Below are 26,412 nucleotides of genomic sequence, written 5' to 3'. Positions count from 1 at the left end.
CCCTGCTCTGTCTGAACACCAGTTTGGGAAAGACTCCTTGGTGCTGGGCGGCTGAGACAGAGGAGCAGAGCTAGAGATGCGTCTGACACTGACCCAGGCCTCAGAGCCGACAGAATGGGGCCCGGCCTCTAGGGGCCCAGGAGTCCGGGCCCCACCCTGCCCCGGCTCACCCCATCGCATCCAAGCATGGGCTCCACAGATGGCTCCCTTGGCCCCGGCCCGTGGGCCCCTCGACTCAGAAGGCCCCTCCGAGTTCTCCTGCACCCTGCTGGCTCTCCCAGGCCCTAGGCTTCTGTTCGGGTGGTGGTCTCCCCCAGAGACCACTCACTCCCCAGGAAGAGCTGTGTCACGGGGACCCCGGGCCCAGCACAGGACCGATTTCTGCTGAAAGAACAAGCCCCTGGAAGAACGAGGTGGGGCGAGGTGACCAAGCCCCGGGCCCTATCCTGGGCCCGGCAGGGGGAGGGAGCCCAAGGAGGCCGCCAGCACAGAGGACCTGCGAGTGTAGCCGCGTCAGCCAAGGCACAGGCACTGGGCGAGGAGGACGCTCACGCGGGCTGACGGCAGGCTGAGCAGCGTCCCCTGGCTGAGAGTGCCCTGAGGAGAACTGGACGTGGGTCCGGAGGCCCGAATGCCACACTTAGTTCCCGATGCGCTGGGGGACTTTAGGCAAAGGATCCTCCTGTCCCGGGGCTGTGGCTCTCCCCCTGGTGTGACTGGGAATCCCAGGAATCCCAGGCTTGTCACCAGGGCACGGGTCAGGCCCCGCTCCGGAGGCTCTGATCAGTGGCTGAGCTGTGAGCCCCAGGACCCACAGAGACCCCGCTGGTCCAGACATCGGCCCTGTCCCCTGCAGGCCCCACCCTGGTGGCGGGAGGAGCCCAAAGCTCTTGCTGCCACCTGTCCAGGCCTCAGTCAGGGCTGGCCCACCTGCCTTCCCCCGCTAAGACCAAGGGAAGCCCGCTGGGAAGAGGGGCTAGGCCCCGGCTCTCCCTGCCCAGCTGCGGAATCGCTGCCTTTGTGCCCTCCTCTCTCAGCGGATTCCTGAGCCGTCTGTGGCTCCTATCACTTCGGGATAAAAGCCATGCTCCCTGGCAGAAGTCTGCACACTGGCCGGGCTCTCCTTCACTGCCCACCTCTTTGTGCCGGCCCCACTGACCCGTGGGTGCCCTGTGGCCTGTAGTGGGCCTTGCCAGCAACTGGTGACCCTCTGGCACAGTGAGCCTGCTGGTTTTCTCGAAGTCCCCCGGGCAGGTGACAAGGGTCGGGCCCCCAGCCCCTCTGCAGGGAGTGGGGAGCAGGGCTAATCCCCGTCTGCCGCCTCCCACCCCTGCTCCTGACCTCACTGCCTTCCCTCCTCTGTCCAGCGACCCTGCTCTGCCTCGGCTGGCGGATGCCCACTCCTGAGAGCCGTACGCAGAGAGCGGCTCTTGCCCGTGTGGGGAGAGGCACCATGAGGGCTGGGAGTTGGGTGACTCTGCCCTGGGGGTACCTGGGGCTCTGAGGGAAGCTGGGCCCTGGGGGACACCCTGGGGAAGGCAGCGCGGGGAGCCAGGGCGACTGTGGAGGCCAGGACGGCAGCTCCAACAGGGAAGGGGCCCAGGCCGGGTCCCAGGGGAAGGGGGAAAGGCGGCCTTGGGAGCCCCGCTTGCCACCCAGCACTGCTCTCTGTCACATCTGAGGCCAGAGGACCCCTTGGCCTGTGGTTCTCAAAGGGCCGGGCCGACCTTGAGGCAACCTGGTGGGTTCTGGATGCCGCCTCTGCAGCCCATAGTGGGTGACCATGCGACCGCACCTGGGCCCTGTGCTGACTCCGGCCCAGCTGTGTGGAGGGAACAGGCCCTCAGGCCCGCATCGCCCCACCAGCTCCATCCACCTGGGACCTGGCCCTGCTGAGGGCAGTTTGCTGTCAGCGTCAGTGGAGCTGTCTTCTGGAGGCACTGGGCAGGTCTGTGATCTCGGGGGTGACACCCTCTCACGGGTCTGCCTGCTGGGTGGGATTTCCACACTGGTGCTCAGCGAGCAGGACCCTTCTGGATCTGAGGGACGGTGCCTGGCAGTCTGTAGCAACAGGCGTGGGAGTGGCGGGCAGAGAAGAGGCTGACCAGGAGTGAGACGGGGAAGTTTCTTCACCAGAGCCACAGCGGCGAGACTTCTCCTGGCCTCTGGCTCCTGCCTTCGCTCTGGCTACTAAGGGGAGGGGCGCTGAGAGCAGACAAAGTGGGGCTCACGTGTACCCTCTTGTTGGAGGCCATCCTCAGGAAGGAGAGCGTGAGATCCTGACACCCATTCTATAGCAGCCTCATGAAGACCCAGCTGGTGACCCCTCCTCGGCACTGTCCCGCCCCTCCCACCATGTGGGACCTTCTCAGAACACCCACCACCAGCAGCGAATGCCCTCTGGGCCCTCACATGCCAGGCGCAAGTCCCCTACCCACTGTTCCCTGGAGGGAGTGTGGGGTGGCATCGTGTGCAGAGCAGGCCTGTGTGACACATCCCTGAGCCTCAGTCTCCTCATCTGTGGGCTGAAGGGCACCCTTGCAAGTTGCTGCCAACTTTTCCATGTCCAGGTAGCCAAAGACTCAGCCCAGACTCTGCTCAACAGCGGGGAACCTTGTTCCACATTCCCGATGGCTGCCGGGATTCAGGGAAAGATAGGGCGGAGGACAGCCTGGGGCCGAGGGAGGCAATGCCCAGCATCCATGAGCCCCTCTTCCCCCTCCTACCCTGGGACTTCCTAGGGCCAGTGAAGCTGGCACATGGATTCTGCCTTCCCTCTCGGAGTTCCGGCCTGGGAGCTGGGCAGACCTCACGGAAGGGTCCAGATTGCAGGTGCCTGGCTGGCCGCTGAAAGGCCCTCGTTCACCTCGCTGGTTCTTTCCGCCCCTTTTCCTATGGCACCACCACCTCCGACCTGATCGAGGTCAGGCGGGCCCCAGGCTTCTAATCTCACGGCCTGGGTCCAGCATTCCGAGGCCCCTAGGAAACCACCAATGGCCTGGGCGGGAGAAGGAGGGAAGAAAGAACGGACTGTGACGGGGCAGTACCTTGTGCCACACGTAGGCCAGGCGCCCCTCATCGAACATCTCATCCGAGCTGCTTCAGAGTACAGACTACGGCCCCCCTTTTTAGCAAAAGAGAAAACCAAAGCTCAGAGACGTGAGGTGCCCCCGGCCTGGAGACGATGCTGGTCACCGGGGAAGTCAGGACAGAGCCCAGGTCTGGCTGCAGAGCCTGGGCCTGGGCAACAAACTGGAAAGAATCACTGTCAGCAAAACTCCAATCACGTACCTCTGAGAACAAACGCACGGTTCTTCAAACACAGGTACAGCCCACGGAGCCACCCGGACCCACCCCAGCTTCCTTGCGACAGACCCGGCAGTCTCGCTGCGGGAAGCCCTGAGCTCTGACTACTCCTTGGTCGAGGGGCGGCTGCGGACGCCTGGTCTGCAGCCAGCACCGGGCCTGCCCTTGGCAGAGCCAGCCAGTCACCCTGGAGGCGAGGGCGGGCCCGAGAAGTGGAGCGAGCAGCAGCGAGGAAGGCTGGACGGTCGCCTGCCCAGGGGGCTGCGGTGGGAGGGGAGCCACGGGCGGCCGACTGGCGCTCTCCGTCACTTCTGCTGTTTCTGCACAAGGGGGCTCCTCGGAAGAGCGCAGACGAACCGAAGACTGTATTGGTAAAATAACGGTGCCCTGGACTCTGTGGCTTGAGGCTTAAGCTCCAGGACCCTCCTGAGGGTGGCAGGGCAAGGAGCCATGTCAACCAGTACACGCATCAGGAAGTGGGCCATCAGGTGGCAGAGGGCATTGGAGTCACATCCTGCTGGGCTCTGCGGCCCATCTGGCCCAAATCCTGAGGGGCCAAAACACCTAGGGAAGGGTGAAGGCAGGACAGGGAGGGGGCTGGGGACAGGGTGTGGAGGCCCAGAAGGAGCACGTGGGGGTCAAGTGTACCTAGCTGCCAGCGGGATGGGGCGGCATGAGGAGCCGCGGGGGGCAGGCAGTCTCTTACCCGAGGGGCTCCCCTCAGACAGGCTATGTCGGTGGGGAGCTCTGGTGGCGGTTCGGGGCGGGGGCTGGCTGTGGGGGCGCGCGGGCTTCAGGGCTAAGTCACAGGGAGGTTTGGGGGGGTGTTGCCACAAACCAGGAGGCATTTTGCACAAAGCCTGGGAGCTGGGCCAACCACTGAGAGTCGCTCTGACTGGGGAAGCACTTGCCCAGGCACCATGTCCCAGTCGACCCTTGTCACAGCCCCAGAGGCTGGGGTAACACGAGGTGCTTTTAAGTTCTGACAGGGGAAGGGACTTACCAAGGCCATCCAGGGGGAGGGAGCAGCACGGCAGGCCACGTGTCCCCACGCCCAGTTCTCTGGTTCACGCATGGTCTCCCCCGGGGAAGCCATGAACACGTGCCTCCAAAGAGCCACGTGACCCTGGCTCACCCCCTCAGCCCCCCTGAGCTGGGCCAGCTCTGCCAGGAGATGAGGACGGCATTATTGCCCTCAGTTCTCGGGGGTCACCCCAGGGGCCCGCCTGAGCACACCCCTCTCTCTGTAACACTGTTCTGTGCTCCCTGCCCTCTGTCTCCAGCCGCGCGAGCACCCCAAGCCCAGGCCCCAGCCGTGCCACCACGTACGGGCTTCATGCCGCAGGATTCTCTACTGGCCGCTGTGCCTCCGACACCCCTGCCTGCTGGGAGTTCTGAACCCCAACCACTGGGCCTGAGCCCACGCTTCCTGCTCGGTTCGCTCTGACCCCACCACTCAGCGACAGCAGCAGGGACCCCCCCCCCCCCATCTGCAGGAACTGGGGGAGGGCTTGCCTGCACTGACCTGTCTGCAGAGGGGCAGGGTGCACACGACCTGTAACTGTCCCCCAGCCTCGTTCTGGGGGATGAGAGAAGGGCGTTCAGAAGTATGCCTTGTGTTAGCTGTGCCCCCAGAGGGGGCAGCTCCCCTGGCTTTTACACTTCATGAGATGAGCACACAGCCTGGCTAGAAGCAGATTCACACTTCATCTGGGGCCCAGAGAGAGGGAAAAGCACTAAGGCCTCAGGCTCCAAAAGCAGCCGAGGGGCTTACAGGTGAGCGCTCTGGGCCTCTCCAGGACAGGAGTAGGACCAGTCCCTCCAGCCAGGCTTTGGCTTTGGCACCGGAAACCCTGGGTCTGGCCAGACACACTTCGAGGCTGGGGTGAGTTATGCCCCTCTAAGCCGCAGCTTCCATCTGGGCCAGCCGATGCCCTGCCCGTTCTTGTCTGCCAGGCCCTGCCAGCACCCTCCCTCCACCCTCCACTCTCCCCTGGACTACTCAGCCAGGTCACCATGACCCACCTCCTCCTTCCACCAGCCCTCAGGGCGTGTGTGTGTGTGTGTGTGTGTGTGTGTGTGTGTGTGTGTCTCTCTAAACGGAGGGCAGGACCACGGCCGGGGTCTCCAGCTGACTAGAGAGCAGTCCCGCTTGGCAGCAGTTCATGGAGAGGGACAAAGTCTAACTACGCTGGTTCTTCCTGCACAAGAGCCCAGTGCCTGGAGCTTGGCCCAAGGTCTGCCCAGCCTTTTCCTCTGGCCGGCCTCCTGCTAAGCACCTGGCCTGGGAAACTGCCGTCTCATCACCTCCCTCGTCTCAGATCCCCACTGCCAGGCTTGCCCAGGGTTCCAGACCCGCGGCTGCCCCCTTTCTCTCCCAGCTGGACACCTGCCTGTGGGAATGGTGAGCAGCAAGGCCCCACTCAACCCCAGGCATGTCCTCCAGGAGGCCTTGGTTCATGCTCTGTGCCGTGCTCCTGCTCTGGGCCAGCCCCTGTGCTGTGCTCCCGGGGGCTGTCAGAGCTGGCAGACTTGACCTGGGCCCCAAGTTGGGGAGCCCCAGGCTTGGGATAAAAGAGGGTGTTGGTGGAGGAGGGGCAAGAAGCAGGGATAGGGGTGGCAACGGAAGTCCGGTTACGTGTGGCCAAGCCTTTGCCAGGTAGAACCGTGTCAGATGGCACCGGCTGAAAAGAGGTGGGTGGTGTGGCCCAGATGGGAAGCTGCACGTGCAGGGCTTCTAGGAGGGGACTTCCAGGAGGTGACTGATGGGTGGGCCTGGAACCAGCGTGGGGGGCGTGTGGTGGCCTGGGGGAGGAAATCAGGAGAGGCCCAGGGATCCTGGAGATGATGGCTGTAGAGAAGAGGTGGCAGGTTGGGGGACAGAGGAGCAGGGAGCCGGGCAGGACTGTGAATGTGTGTGACATCAGCTGGACCTCTCAGGGGGTTGTATGGTTAGATGGGGCTGGGGAAAGCACAGGGCTCAGTCTGCAGCCCCCAAATGTCAGCCTTGAGCACAACTGCCCTGCTTTTGCCTGGTCCTCCCCGGCCTTCCAGGGCTCCAGCCCCTGGGCCCCCTTCCCAGAGCTCTCTCAGCAGCTCCCCTGTCTGCCAGGCACCTCCACGTGTCCACACCACCCCCTGGGAGCCCCGCTAGGTGAGAGGGTTATGGGATCACGCTGACGCAGGGAGGGAAGCCTGGCTTGAAGGGACGATGGGGACGGGCCGCTGTGGGAATGGAGGGAGCCAGCTCCTGATACTTTTTTGGGCCTCCGTGTCCTCAACTGTAAAATGGGAACTGCTTTAGCGCCAAGCCAAAGGGTGGCTGGGAGATGAGCGAAGGCTGGGGCAGAGCAAGGCCCAGAGAAGCTGCGGTTCTCGGCTAACTACTGCTGTACTCACCGGACCCGGAGCACCTGGCTCCCCTGGGCTCAGAGGGCCCCCTAGGTGGCTGTGAGCACACATTCCAGTCGGGAGGGCTGATGCTACTCAGCTCCTGACTTAGGGCCCTGGGCTTGGGAGTCCACAGACCTCAGACCCTGGTGCAGACCACGGTGAGGAGGAAGAGTCCTCCAGAATGAGCGGGCTGATGTGCACGGAGGCTGCCGAGGAAGGGGTGGGTGCCTGCTCTGGGGCTGTAAGCCCGGGCCGGGGGGAGCTTCCTGCGTGGACCTGCGCATCCCATGCTGCCAGCCGCCCCTGTGTCCACCCCTGTGCCCCGAGATCAGTGCACCAATCGGTGGAAGTGAAGAGGGCGGACGGGGGCTCTGCCTCTGGAGCTCAAAGCAGCCAGCCTGGGAGTTTCTTCCCAGACCAAGTCTGAACCATTTGTGGTCAAGAGAGTAACAGTCCCCTGAAATGTCCTTTTCTTAGTCCTCCATGATATTACGTGGCAAAATGGACTCAGCAGATACGACTAAATTAAGAGCCTTGAGATGGGTGCTTGTCCCGGATGATCTGAGTGGGCCCATGTGGTACAAGATTCCTTAAAGGTGGAGAAGGAAGGTCAGAGAAAGAGAGCCTGATGGAAACAGGGTCAGACAGATGCAATGCGGTCGGCTCTGAAGACAGGACGAGGCCTAAAACCAAGGAATATGGGTAGTTCTAGAAGCTTCTAGAGCTTCCAGAAAAAATGCAGCCCTTGCTGACACACTGACTTTAGCCCAGTGAGTCCCAGGTCCAACTTCTGACCTATGGAAGCTGGTGTGCTGCTGCTGCTGTAAGGCACTAGGATTGCGGTAAGAGAAAGCTCACGTGGCATCCATCCCATGTACACTGTGAGACTGACTGAACACCTGGGTTGGCAAGAATGACCCAGGGTGTCTCATCAGTCTTGCCAGCACTGGGGTCCCAGGAGCCCACGGTAAACTTAGCTGGGTACTCAGGGGTTCTGCACAAGTCAGCCAGATACTTGAAATTTATCACTCCAACCCTCATACCCAAATATTTTAACCGATTTTAATGTAAATCAAAAATCTGTCACAAATTTTGAGCCTCTTTAAAGAAAACATAACTGCCCCTGTTCTTAGCCTGTGCTCAGTAACTGGGGTTAATTATAAATAGCACTTGCTGGGTACAGCTGAGACCCCAAGGCTGGGGCAGGGCCACTTAGCCCCGAATGGCCCCCGGCTGCTCTGCTACAGGCCACCACCCTCTCTGTGACGTGGAACAGGGGGTGTCACCCTGGGCCTGCAGAAGCAGTCTGTCGCTGATGTGGTCACCAGAGGAGGGAGGTTTTTTCCTGCCTGTGGGGCCGAATGGGTTCTAAAGGGATGTGTGAGGGGATTTCTATAATGAGAGGTGGGAATTCAGGGCAGGCCAACTATCATCCTTTTCCTTAGCGCCTTCCAAGCCCCCCAACTGGCTCCCCTAACACTGCCTCCCAAACCTGGAGCGAGGGTACTTGTGTTCTCAGCTCATTCCTTCTCATCTCCCTGACCCCATTCCAGGCTAGCACCCGCTGACTGTAATTAGAAAAAGCAAGTCCACAGCGCCTCTCTCCACCTTGCTATCACCTGCTTGACGTGAGTTCAGCTCAGCCCTCTTCTGCCATCACCCTCCTGCAGGGAGGTATACAGGGCCTCTGGGGACCCAGTACATGCCCCTGCCCTGCTCTGGAGCTCTGGTCTTGGGCAGCAGTACCCACCTCTCCCAGTAAGTGAGGCTGGGGCCTCAGTGTGCCCTCAGAGCACCAACAGCTCTTAGGTTCCCACCACCCACCTCCAGCCACCTTTCTGACTCACACCTTCCAGGATGGTAGGAGCCAAACCTGTCTACTGGGGCCTTCAAGCCCACTCCTTGGCCATATCCAGCCCTTCCCAGGCCAACCCAGACAGCCCAAGTCAACATGACAACCCTGTCCTGAGAACTTGTAGAGAGGGGGCTTCCAGACAAACCTTGTCCCATCTGCCTGTGTTACCAGAGGTGAATCTTCCAGACTCTCTGAACCTTAGTGTTCTTGTTTGAGAAACATGGCTATGGCCTGTCCTGCCCAGCATGGACCACAGGCTGCACAGAGCACCATCAGACAGCCCAGATCTCCTTTGCTCCTCCAAGTCCCACTGGAGGAGATAGGCTCAAGCTTAGTCCCCAACATGAAAGGTCAGATTCCTCCTGTGGCCCCACTTACATCTCCCTTTTCCCTGGGTGCCTGGACTCATTTGAGGTCCATATGAGGACCATAAAAGTAGGTGACCTCTCCAGGACCCTGTGGCTCTGACTTCCATGGTCCTGTGACCCTAACACAGCCATGAACTTAGGGCTTAGCTAGGCTGTGCAGGGTAGTATGTGACCGTGGGCAACCCAGGGTACCCCGAAGACCCTGTTTCCTCCTCCAGGACATAGGAAATATACCACCTGGCCCCACAGCTCCCAAGGCTGCTATAACCTATCAGACTGCCACAAAGAAGGTTGTGACGATCCTAAGCCACCCTACAGCTGCGCTCCAGAGGCCCGGCAGCTGGCACCATCCAGGGCCCAGCAAGTGCAGAACCACAGAACTAAGGGGCAGACTTGCTCTGTGAGCGAGCAGCCATCTCCCCCTCCTTCTCTTTCCTCACCCTGCCGAGGGTCAGCCACACCCGCAGGCCTCCCAAGCCACCCTGAGCAGCACCAGGGGTTTCTGGGCAAGACTCCCTAGAATCTGGATCCAGCCCAGGGTCAGTGTCTGGAGCGTAGCCCACATCACACCTGCCTCTGCTCCTTGCACAGAGGCAAGCGGGTGCCTGAAGTTCAGGGAAAAGTGGGCCAAGGCTGCCCACTTGCACCCACCTCAGGCTGGGTCGTTCACCGAGTCAGGAGCCTGGGGACCAGAAGGCGTTGAATGAACCTTGTTTTACCCGGGGCCTGCCAGATGGCCTGAACAGGCCGGTCCTCTCTGGGTAGCAGATTTCCCAACTACAAAGCCAGTCCTGAACCTAGTTGTCTTTCTCGCCCTGGATGCGGCTTCTCTCCGGAAGGAGATGGAGAGGCGCCCTGCTGCGTGGTTCCCTGCTCTACGCTGGCGGCCCCCGTCGCTTCTGGGCGTCCCTGTTGCCTTGCTGATCCGGCTTATGTACTGCGAGTGGAGGAACGCAGAGCAAACGAGTCCCCCGCCGAGGCCACTAGGCAGTGGCTCCGGGCCCCTCGCCACACACGCGCGCGCACACACACACGTGTTTGATGAAGGGCGTAAACGTTAACAGAGAAAACGTCAGTTCCCACGGGGACCGGAGCCCCCCACTCACACGCAAGTGCGACCACACGCACGCGGGCACACCTCACAGACAGCCCCCCTCCCATGCACACCCCGTGCGCCGGCACACACACACTCACGCACGCACGCACACCCGCGCGCCGGCACGCACGCACAGCCCGACACAGCAGCACGCGCACACACGCGGACAAAGGCGCGAGCACAACAAAGGAAGTGGAAGAAAAGTGTTACCCATGAGGAGCCGCCGTTTCACCCGCTTGTCCACATCAGCTACTGACGTGGCATTGAACTGAGAGCGCTCAATTGCAGCCTCATCCTTCTCTAAAACACAAGTAAGGGACAAACACGGAGCCGGTGGTTAATGACAGCCCACTTCCCGCGGCCCAAGACAGTCAGCCTCTCGGCGTGGCGCACACACAGCCAACGCAGCATGCCGGGCCGGGCGTCTGCGCCGAGGGGCGAATCCCGGGAGCCTCCAAGGTGGCGTGTTCGGGGCAGGAGGCGGCAGGGGTGGGGGGTGCAGAGCGGGGGACGACCACACAAGGGCACAGGTGGGACCCAGGGCCCCGCCGCGAACACACAGGGGCGGCGGCTGAGGTCAGAGTGGACAGACCCAGCTGCGGGGGTGGGGGGGGGCACAAAAGCACACACACCCCCTCAGCGCACATGGAGGCAGAAGTGATTGCAGATACCCCCCTGCTCAGGCTGGGGAGGCAGGCACAGGACAAGGCACATGACAAAGGGACAGGGCCACGAGGTCCGGTGATGGCTGTGCCTGGACGGCAGACGCCCTGTGTCAAGGCAGGAAAGTGTGTCAAACACTCATGCAAAGTTAAGAACAAAACATAACAGAGGGATGAACACAGACACAACAATGGACCCAGTCGAACAGACGGAAAGAACAGGGGTTCGATTTGGGCAGCGCTGGTTGCCTGCTTGTCTATAGAGGACTAGAGCGAGACATTCAAGTGCTTGACGAGGGGCTGCACAGATGGGTCAGTCATTTTAGGAGCGTGCGGAGAGGCGGGTGGGCAGCCAGGGAGCATTCTGGCCGCTGGGCAAGACGCTTGGCCAAGATGCTGCCCACGGAGGAGCACGTGAGGTTAGCTGTTTGGCGGCCCTCTGCTCAGTGGGACACACAAGGAGACATTTGCTCCGGAGAGGGGAACCTAAGCAGCAGTGAGCAGAGACAGAAGGAAGGTTCTCCTGGCCAGCAGAGGGCAATGGCCCAGGAGCTGGGTCTGGAAGAGGGTTTCTAGGGGGAGGGGAGGAGAGGAGAGGGTGAGGGAGGTTACATTAGAAAGTAGATCCAAGCAGGGACCTTCACATGCAGAAGACACTAAAAGATTAAAAAAAAAAAAAAAGGGGAGAAAGGATGAGTCAGGTGGACAAAGACAAGATGTGTTAGACGAGGCTGGGTGTGTCTGGCCGGCAGCTGTTTGCACTGGTCCCACGGCCGGCAGAGCCAGCTGCACTGCAGACACAAACAGTGAGGGAGACCCAGCAGACGAGACAGGAAGGGGCCGCTGGGCCTCGGAGGCCCCCGGCAGGACAGAGGAGACAGGGAGAGAGGTGGGAGAGGAGGTTCTAGATGGGATCAGGCTGCAATAGAGACACTGGTCTGAGACCAGGTTTTGCTTTGAAAAAAAAAATTTTTTTTTTGGTTGTTTGGTTTGGTTTGGCTTTTGGCTCTGAAAATAATTAATGAACGTCAGTTATCAGACAAGACAGGCAATCAGGGACCATCACCAGAAAAGCAGGAGGAATGAGATAAAATGAAACCAAAACGGCCATCTGAGAGGAGACCACACAGAGGAAGGGGAGAACCACGCGGGCAGCAGCTCCCGGGACGATAGCCGGGACTAGGGTGAGACGCTGGTGGCCTGCCCGCACCCTGGCACCCCCACCCGGCTCTCTGAAGTACCAGGGAGTAGTCACAGGGACAGAATGCGACAGCAAACTCTGGCTTCACGGCTTTGCTTGCTTGCCACCCCTTTTTTGTTACTTCAAAGTCCCTCCAGAAATAGCTTCAGAGTCAGTAATAAGAGATGGGGGCCCCCATTAAAAAGAATACATATGGTCACTGCCTGTGGGCTGCTGAAGTTGCCCGACATTGAAGAGAAGGAAAGCAGAGGATGAACAAAGTTGGATGGGTACCAACTTGGAAATTCTTCTTTTTCTCGGTTGAAAGATATGCGGGGAAAGACGCTACTACTGATTATGGCACGAGGTAACCACAGAAATTCTAGCTTCCTCCTGCAAATATGGACCAGGAGGAAGGAGGTGACCAAACTCAAACTGACACTCCATGAGACAGGAGGTGACAGAAGGGGCATCGCTGAGAAGAGACTCTAGCTGGGAGAAGGAGTCTGGCAAGAACCCCGTTAGCTCAGGAGCGGAAAGCAGTTAAGAACACCCAGAACCCCTTGGGATTCATCCGTCCAGTCTCCCCTGGTGTAGACAGTGAAGACTTAAAGCTGCTTTCTGAGAAAACCTCCTGGTTTTCCAGGCTGGCGGTCAGCTCATGTTGCTAATGGGGCTGATACGCAGGTTAAATGAATGTGCCACGTGTCCCCAAATCAGGGGAAGAAACCCGTATGCTTTAAAACAGAAGCTGCCCTCCTGAGGCACACCCCCCCTCCTCCCCACAGACCACCCCCCCATTGAGGATGAGGACCCACAGAAAACCCACAGTGACACAAAGCAGAGGTGCTCGGTCCCGGGTGACGGGGTGGCCCTCGGGAAGTCTCTCCAGAAGGCTTCCCCTGGGGACGTCTGCCAGCCCCATCCGTACTGGGGGGTGCTCCTGTTCTTGTTCCCTTAAGCTTCCTTCTTGGAAACTGGGACGTGGTGGGGTGGTGCTGGGGTGCCGGCCAACTTCAGGGCCACAGGGTGCGCCCTGGCGGGGGGGGCAGAGTGGCACGAGGCAGAGGTGTGTACTTACCAATGCACGTCCGGCCGTCTGAGTGGAGGGCGTACTTCTGGTGGCAGCCACACATGGGGCCCGTGTCTGTGTCCTCGCAGCTGTGCTGGCAGCCTCCGTTCCCATAGTTACAGGTTACTAGTTAGGCCCAAAGTGTACACACGTGTGTATAAAAGGAATGACAACAAAGATGGTTAGTTCATCGGTGTTGGTTGGTTCTCTCAAGGGATGGGGAGCAAAGTGATGGCTTAAGGCAATCAGTGAGCACAGGCGCACATTTCCCTGGATTGCAGCCCCCGCAGGGCCTCGGATGGAATGGCTTGCTCTCCTGATGGGACCTGGGGTGACACGAGGACAGACCCGGGTCGTGTGGGCTTCAAACAGGGCTGGCACCAGCTGACAGACTCAGATGGTGTCAGGTGAGGGAAGGGACGGGACAGGAGAGATCATTTTCTCCTTCCTCCGTCCCAGAGACACTTAGAAACTGCCTGTCTCGGGACAAATGTCTGTTAATGGCAGGCATCCTCCACAAGGTGGGGGAGGGTGGCGGCGGGCCCGTGCTGACAGGGACACTCATTCAGTTCTTGCCCAGCTTGCTCTCCTCTGCCCGGGACTTGGGCATGTGGAAAGATGTCCCCGCAGAAGTCTAGTCGGTCCTAGTCCCAGTAGCCATCTCAACCTCTGTCCCCTCGCAGCCTGGCTCCTCCCAAGGCAGTGTCCGAACAGACGGAACCTGTGCAAATTAATGTCAGCTCACATGCACTTTGGAAAGTGACCTTTTATTTAAACGTGTCACATAGTTTGTTTGCAGGGTCTGTGGCCTGGAGGAGCTGGAGCCCTGCAGCCCAGAATCCTGAAATGTTTTACAGCATCAGCAACCGGGGGTGGCTGGAAGAGAGCTGAACAGAAAGGAGCCAGTCTGAAGTAGGAAAAATTACAAATGTAAGTTACTTTAAAAGAAAACTGCTTGTTACCACATTTTAGGATGAGCGCTATTGCCGAAGGGGATCCCAGATCTCTGTAAAGCAGCCCCTGCTTTACTCCGCTCACAAGACAACCCTAAAGGTGCTCGAAGATGCACAAATCAATCTCAGACCAACCAAGCCAAAAGTTCTGATTTGGCAGTTGGGGTTAATGATGTTCCATCCGGTTGATGCACGGCAGGGCTGGTGCCAGAGGGAAGCCACGGGTGGCAGCTCCCGGAGATGGATCCCAAGCGTTCCAGAACCGTGTCCCGCAGCTGCCTCTCCCAGGTAGTGCTCTCCCCAGGGGCACAGCCTCCGGGGCGTCCGTCCCCAAGTGATGGTGGCGGCCCTGTCAGCCTGGACACGTGCTGCCTCCCTGCCAGCTACGGAGGACACGAAGAGAGTGGTTCTGCTCGGTGTCCCAGACGCTGTCCTCACAACCAGAGAGAGGCTCTAGTGGGCTGCCTCTTCCAAGGGGAACTAATGTCCCATCCGCAGGAGGGGCCCGACTTCCGGGACGACCTTTCAAGGACCTGCAGAACTGCTCCAGCTCCCTCTGGCCCTTTCTCCAGAGGAGCATCTCTTCTCTCAGTTTTCCCGGGGGGCCCAGCGACCTGCGGTCACATTCTCTCATCTCTGAAACAGCTCGTCTCTCCGTCTGGGAAGAGCCCCAGGGAAGCCACGGGTATAGACCGGCAGGGATCTCAGGCGAGGGCAGAGCCCCGGGAACAGCCCTGCCTTGGCCCGGACATCACATGCCCTTCCAGACCGAGGAAAGCCCCGCTTCAGACAGGGCAGGGGTGGAACACTGCAGCCAGTTCTTTCCGAGCTCTGGGCTCCCGGCCGTGGGCCGTGCCCTGCAGGTGACTCTCAGGAGGATGGAGGGCTGTCTGAGGCAACCCGAGGGAGGGCCATGCTTAGGGTCCCACACCCCCCGCTGGGGTTTGTGCATCTCATGGACCCCAAGGGCCGAGCTCGTGAGCACCTAGAGCCTATAGCTTGTACATGGTAACAGTACGGGTGCTGTGGGCTCTGGGATGACCAAGAAAGGATGGAGAGAACCCCCTCCAGCCCTGGAGTGGGTCCTGGACTCTGGAGAGATGAAGGAGTTTGGTGCAGGGGCCCTGTGGTCCTGCTGGTCCACAGAGGCTGGCTAGGCCAGGCCCCGTCCCCCACCCCAAATCCAGATCTAGAATTTCCTAGACTTAAACTGGCCCCCAGGACTAAAGGGAGAGCCTCAGAGCTAACGTCACAGGAACCTGGCACGTGGACCGCAGAGCAGGGGCCAGAGCTGACCGGATTGCCAGCCAGCTGTGCAGGCCTTTCCCAGGAGGGCTGTAGGGTGCTTGTCCGCTCCTTGGCCCCAAGGCTGGTATCCGATTCTCCACACAGCTCGATGATACCCAGCCCCCGAGCTGAGAGGCTGGGGCTGCTGTTTCTTTCACCAGCAAACACTCAGGGCAAGAGCTTAGCTCTTCTCTGTCGGGGGTGGTGGGGGGCTTCGCCACTCACAGCACTGCCTTGTCCCTGACCTCTCGGATCAGGTTGGCCCCTTGGGAAATATTCTCCGAGCAAAGCGTCCCCTTGCCATGCTCATCCCAGACGGATCGGTCAGTTGCAGCCACTGCCTGTGGCCTACGGCTCTCTCCCCAGCACCCAGCGCAGGGCCTGGCCAGTTTTGCCGAGTGAAGGAATGCTCTTTACTTGTGGCTGAGCCTTTCAACAAGCCTTGGCCATTGTCCGGAGGACTGGGAAAGCTGGAGCTCTTCGCTTTCTGTTCTGCCGGGGGGCAGCAGGTTTCTCTGTAGCAACAGGAACCACCTGATGTAAGGACGGGAGGGCCTGGCTGGAGTCCTGGGGCTGGAGCGGGGCACCTGCCCGTGGTGACTGCGTACACGTTAATCTGTGTGATCCCACGGGGAAAGCCCAGGCACAAAGAGGAAGGCTGCCCACATCTCAGAATATACCTGGCCAGAAGGGAGCATCTTCACGTGGGGGAGTGGACAGATCATGAGTGGGGGCTGGAGCATGGTCTCCGTGGAGACAGGGGCGGTGTCTAGTGCATGTGGGTCCCCGGGACCTCGCTGACTGAGGGCATGGGTTGGGATAGGTGTGGCCAGTGCCAGAGGAAGCTGATGACAACTGAGACAGACTAAGGATGACAAGCCGGTGAGGGCCAGTTGTTTCTTGTCCACAGAACGAAGGCTGGAAAGCAAGGCCCTTTTCTTCTCGAGAGCTGAGCAGCTCAGTCTCCCATTTCTGGAGCAAGTTTAGGTCTGCTTCTCTACTGGGAGCTGGATGTGCAATCCTCCACACTGTTTCTCTGTATCAGAAAGTGGGCCTGGAATGAAGTCCTTGTCTCTGGCCAGACGTGGGCCGGGCTCACACGGGTCTCTCTCAGCTCTTGGTACACACAAGCCAACCCGGCGCCAGCACAGGCCGCCCAGCTGCCCAGTGAGCACAGGCCGCCCCACCCCTCCCCACACAGCTGCTGGGAGCTGGGTCTGAAGCTCTCGAGGACTATGAGTGTGTTCAGCCCTAGTCCTACTTCATTTGCCATCTCCCACTGCTCCTGGGGAGCTGGGGGACCACATTAAGAGGCTGCCTAACACCTGCGCCCTGCCGCCAGACCTCCGGCCTGATCTTGGATGGCACCTTTGGCCAGAGGCCTCATTCAACCCAGATCTCACAGGGCATCACCATTTACGGTGGGCCCTGCAGGGGCGGACTGCAAAGCTGATCTTTGATCCTGGAATTAAGGTCAACGCAGGCTAGGCTGGGACTCCCCTCGACCCCCAATCCAGCTCCTCTCCTTCTTTCCCACCCTGTTCCACCAAGAAGCCCGAGTTTGCAGGCCTCTGTGCACAGCCTGCCATACCGGCTGGAGAGCTCAGGCTCAGGGCCTGCGGGGCGCGGGGGCTGGGGTCCTGCGCTGGGGCTGTCGGTGGTGGGATGCTGGGGGGTGACACCGTGTCTGGAATCCACAGCCCCCGTCCCTCGTGCCTCCCCCCATGCTTCTTTGGGGACCTTGCCCTTCTTTCCACCCCGAGGTGCTGAGAGCCCTCCCTGGGCAACGTCCAGCGGACCGGACAGACCCCCCACCCCCCATCCCTCATAAAGCAATGGCAGGAGACGCGTGGGGATGTCTGACCCATTTGCCTCCATCTACCTACGTGTGCAGTCCTTCTGGTTTTGGGCAAGGTCAAAGCCGGGCCTGCAGTCACAGGCCACCCCACCTTTGGGCGTCTCCCGGCAGATGTGGGCACAGCCGTGGTCTTTGTTCATGCAGTTCATACCCTCTGGGAAGAGACAGACGAGAGAGGAGTAGGGCACCGGGGGAGGGAAGACAGAGAACATTTTAGACTGAAGAGAGGCGGCCTATAAAATGTCGCCATCAGACGCAGTGCTCGAGGGCTGCTCTTCGCAACCCCCCTCCCCCCCACCCCAACACACTCCAGGGTGAACGCCTGGCCGTCCACGAGGGGAAGCAGGGAGAAACCACGGACACCGTGCCCAGGTCTCGAACCAGGGCTCACTCTGAGAACAGCACTGTGAAGGCCTCCAGGGAACCCACGAAGAAGCGTCCCCGCCCTGGGTCAGGTCACAGAACCTGGTACGGCTCAGGGGTTTAGACCGTTTGTTCACTAGGGTGGGTGGGGGGGGCGTGGCACCTTTCCATCTGCCCAGGGACGGCACGTGCCCCACTGGGGCAGGCGGAGACTCTGGTTTCAGACTGGGCCCAGGGTGGCCGCTGACGGGTCAGGGGACTGGGTGGGTGGGCAGCAGCTCTAAGCAAACGGGCCCTGGTGGGCTGGATCTTGTTCCCCGGGAGGCCTGTCCATCCCGCACAGCCACCTCTCACTGCTTCCCCGCACAAGTCAGAGGCTGCCGCCCTGGTCTGCTGGACCTCCGGGCTCGTCCTCAGCAGCCCCACAGCCATGCCCCGAACTACTTGCCACCCACCTCCCCTCAGCTGCCCGAGGGGATCTCTCTCTGTCCCTGGTCACTGCAGGGCTCCCAGGACCCATGGAACCCTCACTCCCAAATGCAGAGCCCTGCACGACCTCCTGCTGGCCTCCAGCTTCACTGCACATCCCATGCCCCACGGAGCCTGTTCCTGGTCCAGAAGCACACGTGTCCCCGTTTCCATAATCTCAGTTCCTGCTGTTCGGCAGGTTTCCTTTTAAAGGAAAATGTCTGCCAACCTCAGGTACCTTGTTCTGGGAAGTCTCACCTGAAAGGGCAGCCGGCAGCAGGCCTCCTTGCTGGCTGGGAGGCCTCAGAAGGGGGAGAAGGCCCCAGGGTGCCAGGGCTGGGCCCCCCACTGCCTGCTAGTGTCCCCGCCCTCTGGCTGCAGCGGCCGAGTCACCTGGAGCCCCGTCCCTCTTGCCCTTCCAGCTTGTTCTCTGGGCTGGGCTCAGAAGCCGTGTCCCTCACAAGGCCGGCTTTTTCCTGTCTCGTCTCCTCCCAGGTTCCCCGAAACTCTACTGTAGTGCCAAACCCTAGGCAGCGGCAAAGTTCTGGGCACGTTCTGGGTCCCTCGCCCCTATAAAGGCAAGCACGCCCTTCAGAGGTGGGAACACCAGGGTTAAGACACCTGTCCAAGGGCCGATGGGGCACTGAGAGGCACCACCAGGATTTGGACCAGTACCTCAGGCTATAAACCTCTGTCTCGCTCCTGCCCCAGAGGCCTTGTGCAGTGCAGGACTGGGCTGCCCTGGGTTTCCAGGGCAGGCACTGGGGACCATGAACATTGAGTCTCCAGACGCCTGGCCTCCACTCAGTGCATGCTGAGGATTATACCGAAATGTGCTCTGAGGGCTCTGGGATGACAGGGACAATGAGGGTCCCCTGGGTGGGACCCAGTCACTCCTAGTTCCTGGGACCCCCACCCTCCCATCCCCCATCCCAGGAGATTTGATCTGCCCGTCCCAACTGCCTGGAGTGGCTCAGACCCCTTTCAGATGACCCCAGTTGATGTTTATCTTCCTAGTGATTTGTGAGCAGTTTCCAGAATTTATGAGGTCATCAGGGGTCAAGTGAGAGGCTGTAGGTCACAAGTCCATCAAGAGGCTAAAGGCAGATGAAAGGAAGAGCTGCTGTCCGCCCGCACGGCGCCCTGAGACCTTACTTCCATGTCCAGTCCGAGAGGAGCCAGCCCTGGACAGAGGGGAGGAAGCCACAGATGGGGACACACGGCAGCCTCCTTGCCCCAAGGTGGCTGCCCCTCAGGCCAGGGCCAGCTCCGTCTTGACCCTGTCCGCTGTAAGCATGGGTGTGGGACAACGGAGATCTGACATACAGTTAAGAACACACACCCCCCAGCAGCTACAACGAAGATTTTTTAAAAAGTCTGAATTGAAATGAAACAAAGAAATGGCCCTGAGGGAAACCTGCCCTGTGCTGGGCGCGCTGACCTCTGCGCTCACCTGGATTTCCCCCTTCCCCAGATCACACCGCTGGACTGATGCAGAGTGGGACCAACTACCCAACAGCTGAGCGAACGAGCACTCCGGTGCCAGTGCTCTTCGCTGGAAGCTTCTAGTGCACGTGAAGGGACGCCCCCTCCTCTCCCGGAATTCCACAGCAGCACGTGCCCACCTTGCAGGGCGGTGTGGGAGACACAGCGGGCAGCGGAATGACAGGTGGGGTGGGGACGGTCTGGGGCTGGTGTGGCATTTCTGGGGTGTGGGTGCTCCACCGCGGCCAACGCCAAGCTCCGGGGAGAGGTCCCCGAAGGTGCAGTGGGGGAGGGGGCACCGGGGCCCCTTGCAGGCTGGCAAGAGCCAACCTCACACGGAAAGTATGGCTCTCTTAGGTCACAGCTTTAAGTCAGGCAGCTTGGGGTAGGAGTCTGGCCTCCTTACTAGTTGTGTGTCTCAGAGAAAATCGCTTCTTTGGTAAAGTGGCCATGATCATCTCTGTCTCACAGACAAGGCAGGGTGGGTATCCTGACACTAGATCTTTCCATGGGGGCGCTGACTGCAGAAGGCTGGTGCCTTCTCCTGCGGAGCCCAGAGAAAGCACAGCTCCTCGTGGAGACCTTGGCTAGGCCGGGCAGCCCCTCCTCAGGGAAGCTTTTGGTTGAGGGGCTCTCCTGGGCCACGGAGACACATGCAGCCTCTCATCAGGTCTCCAGAGAGAGGCTCGCTCAGAGACTCGCTGCCCTGAGGCACCGGCCGGCAGGTGGTGGCCACCAAGTGGCCTCCCGGGCCATCGTCATGGCTGTGTTAATGGTGGGCTGAGTCCGGCATCACCCTTCACTCCCCGCTTAAGTGGCCCTTCTGGCTCCCCAGTGCCCACAAATGTACAAGGACTTGTTGTCCCTGTCTCTTTGCAGCCTTGTCTCCTGCCACCGACGACTCGAACTCCACCGCCCACAATTCCGCACTGCCCACTGAACGTCCCCGGGAGTGCCCCATCCGCGCCCCTGCCTCTCTGGTCTTCCACAGACAAAATCCTGGGTCTCTTCAAACCCCACCAGTTCCGGGGCTTCCTGACTGCTCCCCATGTCACCCCCACACCGCCGCCCCGCCTTGATCTCCCAGGGCCGCCCTGTGGCTGGCCCAGGCGATCGATGCCACTCACACAGATCTGTGCTTTCCTCCTAAGCTGGGAAGGGCCCAAGGGGCCCTGTTCAAGCTCAGGCTTATATGTGATGAGGAAAAGGAGATTGAATTTCCATTCCCAGCCAAAGAAACACAACTTACGAGAAGCGCTGCTAATCATCACTAACCATAAATTTGTCACTGGGGAGCTGATGTGGCCCTGAACGTTGGATGCTAAACAGAGCCTAAGGCTTTAGAAGTCACTCACTTTCTCCCACACCATGGACTTGCCATGAGGCAGTCTTTCTTCCTGAGAATCTAGACTTTTAATAACGAGCCAAGATGTTGATGTTTTGCTGACAAAGGGTAATTCGGGGTTGGGGGTAAACCAGTGTTCCAGTCCAAGTCGATCTGGAAGCAAGTAGTGTAAACCCGGAGCTGGGAGGGTGGGCCTCAGGCCTTGAGTGTGTCCACATCAGTGGGAGAGGCGGGCAAGGCCCCCCATCTTCTACTTAAAGAACCGAGTGAGGTCACATGACTCACTGAGGCTCTCCCCGTCGGGCTCCAGAGCACAGGGGCCTCCTTCTAAAGCCGAGGGCAGGGCCAATGCTAGGTCCCCGGTGGAGAGGGCTATGGGACCCCTTTACATTTCTGGCAATTACAGAGGAGCCTGAAGAGTTTCTGTTCAGGTGCTGACATGCTACAGCTACTCATGTTTACCACAGCAGAAGCTCAATGGGGGAAGCTTACATTTAATAATTTATAACAGTAGAAGTTAAAAAATGTATTACATGTTAACATTAATTTTTTAAAATTAGAAACTGCATTTTCCAAAACAAGGGCAGAGCTGGCTGAGAGGAGAGTCCTTGCAGAGGAGAAGGGAGTGGGGGTGGGCGCTGATTCCTGACCCTGCTGTTTGAATCCCTGGGAGTGAGGCTGGGCCTCAAGCCACGTGTCCCCCTGCCCCTCATTCTCCAGGCTCTTGTCACTTCCTGACTCCACTGGGTTAAGGGGGTGTCTCAGTTGGCTGTGCCTGCCGCAGCCTGGACGCTACAGGAAGTGGTCAACCCGTGGTGGCACTCCAGAAGGCGCTGGCTCTGTAGGGCCAAATGCCACCGTGTCCCTCCTCCAGGAAGCCTTCCTCGGCCCCCCAGCCCAGTCAACAGGCCTTCTGGACGCCTGTGCTCCCCTCGCTCACAGCACTGACATGGTGGCCATGATTCCTCTCCCTGGTCTTCCTGCGACTCTCTGACCAGCCCCTGAAGGCAGGCTGAGCTCTGAGCCTCTCAGTCCTCACTGTCCAGATAGGTCCTGCCTGGGACGGGATCCTCCGTGTCCTCATCGTGAAGGGAGGGAAATGGAATAAGCTTTCTCCTCCTCCACGAGGGGCTGGGACACAGGTCTGGCCCTCACACGCCAGCAGCCACCACGCTGGGAGACAGGCTGACAAGGAGCAGGCCGCCACCAACTGCCAGCCTCACTGAGCCTGGAGCCCTCTCAGCCTGACAGCTTCTGGAGGAAGCTCCTCCGAGCTGGTGGCCATCAGGGTGTCACCCTCACGTCGGCAACCATCGCAGAGAGGGTCGCAGCTGCCCAGCCTGAGGGGCGGAGGACTAGGGTTTGCCCTGTGCTGGTAATTCAGCTCCTCACCGGCTAGAGACACAGCAGCCACGTTACCTTCCCCTGGGCGCCGGGGCCCACTGGCTGCTGCGGGCCGCGGGAAGATGTGTGTCATGGTGGGGCAGAGCCACAGACTGTCAGGGCTGGGTGGAGCCTTGCAGTCCTGTCCATCCATCTTGCAGATGGGGAAAAGGAGGTCCCGAGATGGGACGTGTCTGTCTCAGACCATACGGCAGGACTCCAGTCCAGGCTGCTGGGCTCCCACCCATCTTCTCCCACCCTGGGGTCCCTCACTACACGTGTGGGACCCAGTAGGCTGACTGGCAGCAAGCTCTTCCTGGGGTGAACAGAACGGGGAGCCTGGCACAGAGGGTGGTAAGTGGTGGCTGCTACTATTCTTTTTTTTTTTTTTTATAGATTTTATTTATTTATTTGACAGACAGAGATCCCAAATAGGCAGAGGGGCAGGCAGAGAGAGAGAGAGGAGGAAGCAGGCTCCCTGCTGAGCAGAGAGCCCGATGCGGGGCTCGATCCCAGGACCCTGGGATCCTGACCGGAGCCGAAGGCAGAGGCTTTAACCCACTGAGCCACCCAGGCGCCCCGGCGGCTGCTACTATTAACTGTCTTCAGAATTACGAACCTATTAACATTCAAGGCCCGTGCAGATGCTTCTTCCTCCATGAAGCTCTCTGGGCAGCCCCTCAACAAAGCACATAACCCCTGGCTCCTATGATCTTGTAGCAGCTGCCCCTGAGCACAAGGGGGGAAGCCTCAGCTCACCTACAGAGCCATCAGGTGACTCTGCCTGTGTCACCCCTCTAGCCTTTGGGAACAGTGCGAGGGTCCCCCCAGGAGCCTGGCCCTCCCACCCTTCACCTGCTTGTCCTCTGCACCCCACTCTCCCTCGGCACCCTCGCCGGCCCTCCCACCTGTTGCAGGCACCACAGCGGCCTCTGGCAGGCCCGGCCCCCACACACAACTGGCTCTCAGCAGAGCAAGGGGATGGATCCATGGGCCAGCCTACGACAGCCATGCCACTGGCCAGCGCTGAGAGGCGTCTCTGCCACAAACGCGCTTTCTCTGGACTCCCCTCGCCAGCTGCCCGATGCCCTCATTCTTCCAGTGTAGCTCAAGACCGGACCCCGCAGACCAAATCTCCTGGCTCTCTGTCTCTCCCTTTCAAATGGCAAATTGGGGATGGGGTGGGAGGCAGGGTTCGCTCTGTATGTCCCCCTGTGCTCGTCTACCTGCCGTCACCTCTCCCACCAGCCAGAAAGCTCCTGCGGGCAGGGAAGGCGTCCTGTTGGTGCTACGTCCTGCTGCAGGGCCTCCACAGGTTAAGGCAAGCTGCCGAGCCTGGAAGGTGGCCAGTCCCAGTGCTCACCACCATCAAGGCACACCGAGGAAGGGTGTGCCACTCCCAAGAGGGGTAGGGGCCGGAACCCGCCTGTGTTGTACCTGACTGAGCCTCTGGTCAGAGACCTTCTTCTCTGGGTCTCTCTTTTCTTTTCTTTTTCTTTCTTTCTTTCTTTCTTTTTTTTTTTTTTTTAAAGATTTTATTTATTTATTTGACAGACAGAGATCACAGTAGGCAGAGAGGAAGGCAGAATGAGGAGGAAGCAGGCTCCCCGCTAAGCAGAGAGCCCGATGTGGGGCTCGATCCCAGGACTCTGAGATCATGACCTGAGCCAAAGGCAGAGGCTTTAACTCACTGAGCCACCCAGGCGCCCCGGGTCTCTGTTTTCCTAGCTGGGAGATGGGCTGTCATATCCTTTACCTCCAGGGGTTGCCGTGAAACTCAAACAAGAGAACTATGTAATGTGTGTGGCACAGTCCGGGTTCCTGACTCATCCTACCTGGTGCTACAGGCAAATCCTTGCTAAGCCACCTCTCCCACCCCCGTGGGGGAACTTCAAGGGACCTCTTTATCCTTGCCTGGGTCCTTAGTGCCCAGCACAGGGCCTGAAAGAAATACTAGGAGAGCAAAAGTAGGAGAGAAGGAGGGAGGAAGAGGAGGAGAGAAACAAAGGTTGCCCAGCCTCAGCGCACCTCACAGAGAATTGTGAGAGCATTCTGTGGCATCTGCAGCTGTGTGGTCTATGAAACAGCCCCTCAGGGACCCCACAGCATACATTAAAGGCTCCGAGAAGCCCTGTAGTCACTGGTGGGACAGGCCCCTGCCTCTCCTCTAACACAGCCCCACTCTAGGATGACCTATGTCAGTTCCTCATCACCTGGCAGATGAGCTTGTGGTGGCCCAGGGACCGAGGCAGTGCAGGCCTGGGCAGGGGATGGGGCCCTAGAGCCTGCTGTGGCTCCCTCGGCCTCAATCCCAGGGACGGAGAAGGTGGCACTCCTTCTGCCCTCTTCTGGGAGGACTGTCCTGCGGACAGTGAACTAACAAGCAGCACGGCCAGCACGGCTACTGCCAAGGGTCCGTGAATTTGAGCAGGGGAGCACCGAGGCACATGAGGTCCTGGATACCAAGCACTTCTGCTCCAGGGGATGGGCCCTGAAGGGGCTTCAGGGTCCTTGGCTCTACCCGTTCTGCTTCCACCCGACCCCAGCTCCTCTGAGGGGGCCAGACCTCTCTGGCCAGCTCTGGTTGGCACATGGTCTCCACTGACGCCAGTCCTCAGGCTCCTTCAGAGCAGGGGCCAAGCCCAGGCCTGGGCACAGATTGGGTTTCTGTGAGCCTGCAGAACCCAAGGGCCCCGGCCCAAACTCTGTCCTCCCATGGCTCCTTCTTTGTACCACATCTGCTCTTGGGGGTTGAACAACAAGATGGCTGTCCCTGGGCCACGTGCGGCCTCCCCTCGCCTAGCTCCCTGTCCTGATATGGGGAGTGACACAGTGCCAAGTTCAGCAGAAAGCCTTGTTTACCTCCGTGCCTAGAGGGGAAATAAGATTGAATTTCAGAGTCGTTTCCAGAAATCCTGGTCCTCAGGGGCTTGGTGCCAGGCAGGCCAGGCTGCTCGCCAGGTCGAATCTAATTCGATCTAACCCATCCAAATCCAATTATGTTCTGCAAACTCGGACCGAGTGTCTCCTTGTGCCCAGGACCGGGCAGGGGGCAACGAGGAGGCAGATGCTCCACTGCCATGACACTGGGCACGATTTCAGATTCTGCCACTTGCTGCGTGACCTTGGGCAATCGCTTCCCACTGAGCCTTAGTTTCCCCGCCGTGTAACAGTGGCTCGTCGGAGGCCCTGCCTCCCAGGTTCTCACTCAAGCCACCTTCCCCTTCTTGGGCCAGTGAGGCTACAGACACAGGTGAGCGCTCCAGGGACGCACCCGAGGCCAGGGGAGCCACGGAAAGGTTGTAAATAGGGCAGGGGTGCGCTTATGTGGCAGGAAGATCTGTGGATGCGGCAGGCAAGGGCAGCTGCCCCGACAAGACTGCAGGCCAGAAGCACGTGGGAGGCTACTGCCATCACCCTGAAAGGGACAAAAGAGCCCAGAGGAAGGGCAGTGCCTCTGGGGAAGGGAGGAAGGCTGGGTTTGGGATGCAATTAGGAGCCCCTTTTCCAGAACACATGGTGTAGGGAACTTGGGCTCTAACAACCCTTTCATCTAACATAACCCTCATCACAGACCTGAGAAGCGAGTATCACCATGTCCATTTCACAGACAAGCAAACGGAGGTGGGATCCGGGTGGGAAAGAGCAGCCAGGGCCACACCATGCCTGAGAAGCAGGGCCAGGTCCCCAGCCCAGCCTTCTGCTCCCCAGAGCCCAGGACTTCCTCGCGATGTCGCCCCACCCCCCATTCTTGCCTACTCTGGGCCCTGGGACAGGCTCTGGCCACCCATTTTTCCCAAAGGCTTTCTATCATTTTTGGAGACTCCATGAGAGTGTGCACAGAGGTAAACGGCGGCAGAATCTGCCTGCCCCAAACCGTGTGCACCTCGCGTCTTCGGCAAAGCAAAGTTCACGGATGCATCTAAAGCAGGGCAGGGGGAGGCGGGCCCAATCTGTTTGTACTTCGGAGCTGGCCCTTTCTCCTCACCCTGGCCCAGGATAACAAAGCCGGAATGTGTGCCTCCCAAGGGTCGTCGCTATGGCGACTTCATCAATAACATCATTTTCCGCATCCATGTCCCTTAACCACCCGGGAAAGGAAGGCAAGCTGGGAACGGCAGGGAAAAAAGAACACTTAGCCTGCTCCACCCTTCCCCCCACCTCGGCAGGAAGGGATTTTCCTCCCCTGCAACCTCATCAATAGAAAATTACGGAGCCCAGAAAGAGGCTGGAGCCTTGGGGGCGGCGGGGAGAGGCTGCTGCCTTCCCCAGCCCAGACTTGGCAAGCCGTCCAAGCGAGGCAGGCAAAAACAAACACGGGCTCCCACACGCTTTGAA

The 26,412-nt window shown here is 59.7% G+C and overlaps 1 protein-coding gene across 3 annotated transcripts in view; it reads right to left on the bottom strand.

Annotated features, from left to right (window-relative positions):
* Nucleotides 1-26,412, bottom strand: part of SCUBE1 (signal peptide, CUB domain and EGF like domain containing 1) — a gene marked incomplete at both ends in the record, with an annotated part of 135,585 nt that overhangs the window by 40,090 nt on the left and 69,083 nt on the right. Inside the window, 3 exons of one of the 3 annotated variants that reach the window (XM_080811620.1) lie at nucleotides 10,229-10,318; nucleotides 12,942-13,058; nucleotides 17,059-17,184. The exons of 1 other annotated variant lie outside the window; for it this stretch is intronic. In XM_080811620.1, the coding sequence (XP_080667746.1) occupies nucleotides 10,229-10,318; nucleotides 12,942-13,058; nucleotides 17,059-17,184 (333 nt within the window). The remainder of the gene's footprint in view (nucleotides 1-10,228; nucleotides 10,319-12,941; nucleotides 13,059-17,058; nucleotides 17,185-26,412) is intronic. One more of the 3 variants, XM_080811621.1, reaches the window with a different exon arrangement.

This window comes from Martes martes (genome assembly GCF_963455335.1).
Source record: "Martes martes genome assembly, chromosome: 8".
Classification (NCBI taxonomy): Eukaryota; Metazoa; Chordata; class Mammalia; order Carnivora; family Mustelidae; genus Martes; species Martes martes.
This window is presented reverse-complemented; position numbering and strand designations above follow the sequence as displayed.